Source organism: Cyprinodon variegatus, unplaced genomic scaffold (genome assembly GCF_000732505.1).
Source record: "Cyprinodon variegatus isolate N-32 unplaced genomic scaffold, C_variegatus-1.0 Scaffold1120, whole genome shotgun sequence".
In the NCBI taxonomy this organism is placed as follows: domain Eukaryota; kingdom Metazoa; phylum Chordata; class Actinopteri; order Cyprinodontiformes; family Cyprinodontidae; genus Cyprinodon; species Cyprinodon variegatus.
In genome coordinates this window covers 218,956-227,411 of record NW_015151573.1, presented here as the reverse complement: position 1 = coordinate 227,411, position 8,456 = coordinate 218,956, and the positions used below count along the sequence as shown (strand labels likewise).

The 8,456-nt window shown below is 37.5% G+C and overlaps 1 protein-coding gene across 1 annotated transcript in view; it reads left to right on the top strand.

The window, feature by feature from the left end:
- LOC107101600 (nuclear receptor subfamily 2 group F member 5) overlaps nucleotides 1–8,456 on the top strand; it is a 42,623-nt gene that overhangs the window by 16,816 nt on the left and 17,351 nt on the right. The window contains exon 2 of the mRNA XM_015400584.1: nucleotides 7,412–7,692. Within this exon, the coding sequence (XP_015256070.1) occupies nucleotides 7,412–7,692 (281 nt within the window). The remainder of the gene's footprint in view (nucleotides 1–7,411; nucleotides 7,693–8,456) is intronic.

Here is an 8,456-nt window from a genome sequence, read left to right as displayed (position 1 = left end):
TGTTCTCTCAGAATTTAAAACACTTGCTAGAATAGGAGTGTGATTGTTTTCAGACATGGAGTTTAAAACCGCAGTCCTGCAGTGTGGCTGATTCAATCTTCACCCTTTTGGTAAAATTAGCTCAAAGATAGATAAACAGCTGACAAACAAGAGATCATCCAGAGGAATATCTCTTAAAAAACACCTAGAAACTGGATTATTCCTCCACAACTTGAATGATGTGTGTCTGTGTCGGCTCCTGTGACACACTGGCTCCTTTCTGCTGCGCTCTGCCTCTCGCTGCCCCGCCGCACTGACCTGCAGGTCAAAGTTCAGGGCCAAAATAAAACTATGGGAGCCGTGGGGATATCACCTCGGTGTCACATCACAGGCTGCCCTCTCAGCTGGATCGCACATGTGCGTTCACGTGCACCCCGAGCAGATAGAGTCGCATTTCAGCTTTTTTTCTTTTACTTTTTAAGGTCAGGATCTTAGAGGTTCCTCAGATTCTCTTTCTGCTTTATTCCATCTCCCTCGTCTGCAGGTTTGCTCACAAATTAAAACCGGGAAAAAAAAGCCACTTTATTAAACCCAGCTCTCATTATAATCCGCATCCATAATGCGCCTGTTTTCCTCCATCCTGACCTTTCAGACCAAATGTTGATAGGCCTTAATTGTATTTAGCTGCTGACTGACTGACCCAGAGGCTAACGCCGTGCCAGCTGCCGTTCGCCGAAGTGGCGTTTTGATATCTTTCCCTCCCCAACCCTTCGCTCCACATTAAAGCAGCAAAAGCTTCTGGATTAGTAGATTTTTAGTGTAGCTACACAGAACCAAGCTGCCTTTCAGTCGTTTAAAAGCAGAATAACAGATGATGGCGTCCCCAGTTTTACCTTATGGTGCACCCCCCGCTTATCCTCAGGCATCTGCTTTTAATCTCATTTCTGTCTCTTCCTGCTCTCATGTCATGTCAGAATACCACATCTTTCTCTCCTCTATATCAGCCCGTTTTCCTGCTTTTTTCTCCCCCCCTCTTTCCTGTCGTTCTGCCTATCTCTGTAGGCGAGGGACAACAGAGAGCGATGTGTTTCAGAGAGACGTTCTGGAGTGCTCTGCCTCTCAGGCACGAGTGACCCCCACAATGAGGCCTTTGAAGAGTCAAGTGGCTGGAGCAGATACGCAGCCGTCTGCGGAGTTAAACGCTTATCGATAACAGAGCTGTAAAATGGCTGCCAGTGTTTCCCAATCAGGCGCATTTGAGGGCCAGGAAGGACTGGATGTGATGTTCCCAGTCAGCTTAAGGGTGAGGGGTTTAGAAGTTGGCGTGATCTGACTTGTAGGAAACAGGGCTGTTGTCATGACAGTCTGTTTGTGTTCGTTTGACAGCGCCCTCTAGCGGCACGAGGACAAACAGCCACTGTAGGAGACATCCACTAGCTTTGTCCGTCTTTAGGCAATGCCAGATTCCAAGGTGTCCTCTAGAATGAGTTCAGCCTGCAGCACTGGAGCTGGATAAACGTAAAACACTGGAACAGTGGCTCTAAAAGGGGGGGGGGGGACGAAGAGGGCATCCGAAAAATGGAAGAAAAAGAAGAAATCAATATGCAACATTTTTTATCATCAGGTACTTTTTTTTTAAAATTGCATTATTAATAAAAAACGTGTAAATTTTACAAAAAATATGCTAACTTTTAAAAAAATGTCATATATACATAAAAACAAACATTTTCATAGGGAACTTTGAGGCTAGCAGAGTAAACAAGGAATGCTCTATGGAGGGAAATTTGCTCCATTATTACTGCAGGCAAATAACATGTTTCATAAGCAGAAAAAAATTTAATGCAGAATTGAACCTTTAAAAATTCTCTTAAACAACAAAAGGTTTTGAGATGAACTTTGTTGTTTTTGAATTTTATTTATTTATTTTTTTAATATATTTTCTCAAACTGTATTTCTTTGAATTTATTTTACATATTTTATATTTCTTTAATCTTTTTCTAATTTCTCTTTTCAAGATTGACTTTTACAAATATTGAAGTTGTGTTTTACGGATCATATTCTCATAATTCCAAGCCTAATGCAAACGCTCACTCTTAACCAAAAAAAACGTTTTTGCTAAAGTCCATACGGACCAATATAAGAACAGAGAATGTGATCTGTAAAATGCAACTTGAAAAAGAAGAATTTGGAAAAATAACATTTTGATAAAGAAAAAATAACTGGATATGGGGAGAAAAAAAAAGGAAATAGCAAAGTTGTTTTCAGAAACGTTCATCTCCAGCTTGCATTTTTTTCAAATTTCCATTTACAAAAGTTTTTTGTCATTACTCACAAGAATAATGGAACAAAATTCACTCCAATTCTTTTTATTTTTGTCCAGTATGGGATTGAGAAATTGAGTTTATGATTATATACAGTCACTACGTGATGTGAATCCCACTTTTTTATGTCTGTTTCCTTGAGAAGCCTTTTTTGTTTATTTAATTTTTTTTATTTGTAGTATATTTGTGATTGTGTACAGTTACCTAAAGTAGACTGCAAAGGATTTTTTACCTCATTGTTATCTTTCGTACCATCTATACTTTTACCTTACAGAGCTACAGTTACTAATGATGGTCCAGTAACAGTAGCAATACTTAACAAAAATATTTAATAAAAGTAACAAAAAACAAAAAAAACCTGCAAACAAGAAATATAAGAGGAAAAAGTAAAAACAAAACACAAAGTTAAAGATCAAAGTAAACATAAAGGGGAAGCTAGAGGAAAATCTAGAACCACAAATTTAAATAACAAATGATTTTATTTCTTACAGTTTTATTTATTTAACTCTTGGAAAAAGTTTATTTATTTATTTTAAAAAGCAAATTTCAAACTCAAAGTTGTCCCTTTTCAGCAAAGTTTTATTTTCTACCGCTTGCTCATTTATTCACCTTTCAATTTGTGCACTGCCTCTTTAATACTTTGCATTATTTTATGCTATAGATTTTTTTTCTCTAGTTTTTAAAGTCTGTTTTGTTCTGGAATATTATTGTTGACTTAAAAATCAGCTAAAACACAAAGTTATAAAATTTGTGACAAAAAAAAACAACAAAAAAAACAAATATTTAAGCAAAAGGTAGTTTGGAGGGGGGGCATCTCTTGCTGTGAGCACTGCTCAGAGGAACTGCGGTGCGAGGACCAGGCTGGCTGTGTTTGTCCAAACAGGATCTTTGACGTTTAGAGTCTCCAAAAAAAAAAAAAAAAACTCCTTTATCACCTAAAGAAGTTGCTAAATCTGCAAGAGGGGTCAGAATAATTGCTCATAAATAGAGACAAAGTCACTAAATCCGCAAAATTTCCTTCAGAGAGATTGCTATGTAGCATGCTTGTAAGCTAAATTTTAGAATTTTGGCTAATTTTGGAGCTCGTCTGCCTGGCTGTGTGTTTCCTGGATGGGGCCGCCTTTTACGGCTGCTTTTTGTGTCTCTGCTTCTTTCTCCTTGAACCCCGGTCGGCCTCAGCAGATGGCCGCTCACACTGAGCCTGGTTCTGCTGGAAGTTTTTCCTCTCCACTGTCGCTACAAGCATGCTTAATGTGAGGGATTGGCTTCTAGTCAATGAGTCGATGCAATCAACTGGGTTTTCTTTTGATAGAAAACTTTGAATCAATCTGACTGGATGATCTGGTGAACTGGAAAGTGACCTGAGATGACATGTGCTGTGAATTGGCGCTATAGAAATAAACTGAATTGAATAGATTTTCACTATGCACAGAATTTAGGATGTACTCCATCAGAGTTCTTAATCTTCACTTAGTTTATTTATTTAGAGTCAACCCAATAGAACATATTAGCGTAGCTGTTTAATGCTAACCTCACAAAAATAAACAACAACGAAAAAATGCCTGAAACACCGTTGTGTTTAAATTCAGTGAATATACTCCAGTTTTTTTTTTCCAGCTTTTTATTGTCATTAAACTGTCACAAGTACAGAGTTATTGGACTTTTCAAAATGTTTGTACAGCAACAGTATTTTCCTGCTTTAGACAGCTGCTTATTTTTCACAGGAATCAATAATTCACCTAAAGAACGTTTAATAAAACACGTCATATAAAGTTAAAGAGATTCTGACATTTGATTGTACATGTTCCGTTATATTCAGTTTATTTCTACTGGGCCAGTACCAAACTATTTTATTTAAAGGTTTCACAAGACAAACGGGTCGAATTTCTATCCAGCTGAGTTAAATAACACATATTTTGTTAACAAAGCTTTTAGTCTATCTAAAGTGACTGAAAACATCTGATTAAGGAATATTTTTAAGGCAACCCTTTAATGAGAACCTTTTAAACTCCTGCTGCTCAGAGCCTTTTCAGAAATCTAAAATGCTAATCTGATAGTCACAATCTGAAGCTTTTGGAAGTAGAAGTTATGCTACTTCTTCTTGAGTTATGCCAGAGCTTCTCATAGCTCAGCTGTTCTGTACCATTTGCAGAAGAGTGCGTTGCTCCTCTTCATTGCAGCAATAGCTGTTGGCTTAATTGACAGGAGATTAATTAAAACAAACTTTCTCCAAACCTCATCTCCTGCCTCTTCCTTTACCTGCATCCCTCTATCTCCTACCTTCACCTGTCTGCCTTTGTCTGTATGGCTTAGGGTAAGTAAAATCATTTAGACATCTACATGAGTAAAGAAAGTCAAAAAACGTAAATAAGTTTAAGGTTTGTATTTGCTCCTTGTTATCACATCAAAGATAAATGCGACATCAGACCTTTAAATGTGAGAATACAAGTTTAGAAGCAACAACTTTGCCATGTTACAATTACTAAAAACACATTTACAAGTTTAGTTCACAAACGTATGAATAGAAATAAGAAATTTACAATTTAAAATTATAAATTTATGAATGTAAATCACAGATTCATGAATAGAAATCACAAATTTACCCGTTAAGATCACAGATTAATGAGTAGAAATCACAAATTAGCAATTTTAAATCATATATTTATGAGTAGAAATCACAAAGTTATAATTTGAAATCATTAATTTATGAGTGTAATTCACAGATTCATGAATAGAAATCACAAATTTACTAGTTAAGATCACAGGTTAATGAGTAGAAATCACAAATTAGCCATTTTAAATCATATATTTATGAGTAGAAATTACAAACGTATTTGTTTAAATCACAAACGTATGAATAGAAATAACATATTTACTATTTTAAATCATAAATTTATAAGTGTAAATCACAGATTCATGAATAGAAATCACAAATTTACCAGTTAAGATCGCAGTTTAATGAGTAGAAATCACAAATTAGCAATTTTGAATCATATATTTATGAGTAGAAATCACAAATGTATTAGTTTAAATCACAAACGTATGAATAGAAATAACAAATGTACAATTTTAAATTATAAATTTATTAGTGTGAATCACAGATTTATGAGTAGAAATCAAAAATTTGCAATTTTGAATCATATATTTATGAGTAGAAATCGCAAACGTATGAATAGAAATAAGAAATTTACAATTTAAAATCATAAACTTTAGATTAGTGTAAATCACAGATTCATGAACAGAAATCACAAATTTACCCGTTAAGATCGCAGTTTAATGAGTAGAAATCACAAATTAGCAATTTTAAGTCTTATATTTATGAGTAGAAATTGCAAAATTACAAGTTTAAATCGAAAATGTATGTGTAAAATAAATCACACATTTATAAATTTAGTCAAAAATTTCTCAGTAAATATCATTTGTACCAGTTATTTGGTGGTTACTACTAGCACATTTGTGATTAAAACGTGTACATGATTAGAACTTTAAAGTTTTGTTTGGTACTCATACATTTGTATTTGTAAATTTAGGATTCATACTTGTATTGTTGCAAAGTTGTAAATTTGTAACCTGTATTCATAACTTGTAAACTTCTCATACAAGAAGATCTGATGTCATGAATTGACAACATTGAACAAATATGAACCTTTCATTTATTACAGTTTTGTACGGAGCCCCTCTGATGACATGGTCAAAAAATTTTTTTTATTGTGGCCATGAAGTAGTATTTCATGGCCACGCAATAAGTATAACGTGCGAATGAAATACTACTTCGTGGCCACGCAATAAGTTTATCGTGCGCACGAAATACTACTTCGTGGCCACGCAATAAGTTTAACGTGCGCACGAAATACTTATTAATAATATTAATATCATTCCTAGACAACTGGGTAAGCAAATCGAGCGCGCCTTCTCTAAGGTCTAAGGCGCGCTCGATTCGCTTACCCAGTCGGTCTCCGCCAGTCACGTGACATTTGTTGCTAAGACGCCATTTTAGGTGGAAAAGGCGTAGTGTAAACAACCGCAGCATAGCTAAACGAAGGACTAAAGGCCCGTTTACATAGCAGCCTGTCCAAGATAAGTCATTACAGTTAACATAAGCCTGAAAACAGGGGCGGATTTATTGATATTATTAATAAGTATTTCGTGCGCATGTTAAACTTATTTCGTGGCCGCGAAATACTACTTCGCGCACGTTATACTTATTGCGTGGCCGCGAAATACTACTTCGTGCGCACGAAAATACTACTTCGTGGCCACAATTGAACATTTTTTTTGACCATGTCATCAGAGGGGCTCCGTAGTTTTGACTTTCATTTACAAATCCATAAATCTAAACTGATGCTTTTTTTTTGGGAGTTATCTTACTCCGTACATCCGCCATTTCTCCTTTTACTCAAGCCCTCATCTTGGCCTTTTCTCAACTTATCCCCTTTCCCTGTCCCCCTCTCTACCTTATCTCAGTATTTCTGTCTTTCACATATTTTTCAACCTCCCTGTTTTCATTTCCCTGTCCCCCGCCGCCCGCCTCTCACACTTGCTCTGTAACAGTAGATGGAGTTATTAGTCAGACAGTGGGGATGGCTGAACAGGTGTTTTCCAAATGGGCCTTTGAGCGCTCACTGCATCATCATCACTCCTCGCCCATGGGGGGGAGGGGTTGGGACGTATGTGTTTGTTGGAGAGCTTGGCCTCTGTGTGCCCTTTTTTTCGCTTCAGGCTCAGCCATTTGCCAGCAGAGGGGCTGTTTGTGTGCGTCTGTGTTACATGTATTCATGTGCGGCTGCCTAACATCTATAGGTGTGAAGAAGTGTTATATCTTTAACAGCTGCTGCTTGTCATTAGTCACTGATGCACAACAGCAGTGGTGAACGGCCTTGGCCCGTCCGCTGAAAAGACAAGTACTGACACATTTAAGAGTTGGAGAAATGTTTTCCGCCCCTTCGACCTCTTTCTGCACCCTCACATATTTTTCATGCTTCATCTTTAGCTTTAAACTCTTCGTTTTAACAGATACGCTTCACATTTATTCCTCTTAAAGGTTTGATAAAAGCACTTAAATGATTTAAAAATGTATTTGTTTACTTTTTGGTGTTGTTTTTTTCTGCTAGCTGTACAGAGAGGACGTACATCGAACTCCCAGAGCAGTCCGGGGCAGTACCTGACCAACGGCACCGACCCGTACAACAGTCAGCCTTACCTATCCGGGTTCATCTCCCTGCTGCTGCGTGCCGAGCCCTACCCCACGTCCCGCTACGGAGCGCAATGCATGCAGGGAAACAACCTGATGGGCATCGAGAACATCTGCGAGCTGGCGGCTCGGCTCCTGTTCAGCGCCGTGGAGTGGGCCAAGAACATCCCCTTCTTCCCCGACCTGCAGCTCATGGATCAGGTGAGTCCGACCAACCGAGAAGAAGAAAGCGATCAGGGACAGGCCGTTCTCGTTGCTGGGCGGATGGGAGAATCCAGGAAACATTAGATCTCATCTTTCACTTGAGTCGAAACCAAGAAGAAATCTGACGAGTCATTTCTCTCACAGGCAATAAATAAATGGAAGGATAATATTTTCCTCATTGTGTGCGTGGAGTGTCACTTAGCGGCGTGTTGAAGGGATTGGGTTTGGCAGAAACACCCGGTAGCGGCAGCAGAAGCGTTCGGCTCAGCCGACCTGTAATCAATCCTCCTCATGCAGATTTATGCTGGGCGCTCAGAGTAACTGTTGTACCTATAAATATTCACATGGACATTTGGCAGTCATGTTCATGACAAATTCATCAGGCTGCAGGAGCATCAACACATTACTGAAAACATTTAATATCAGGTCAGTAGCAGCGTTTATTTTAACTTTCAAAGTGTGGATTGTGTTCCGGTTATGTTATGTTTATTTCCTCCTCGCTAAAAGAGACACTAGTTCGGTTTTCATCCTGTGTAAAGCATTCATACAATATCTTTTAGTAATTAAAGGATAATATAGTTTTGGGTTTCTTTGCTTTTCTAAATTAATCTTTAATTTGCATTTTAAGTTGTTTAATTAATATTTCATGAAATTTTCTTTTGAAGAATGACTAAATTTTCTTAACAAAGCTTTTATGTGTACTAGGGATGCACGATATTGGGATTTTGGCCGATATCCGATATTTTAAAACTCATGTAGCC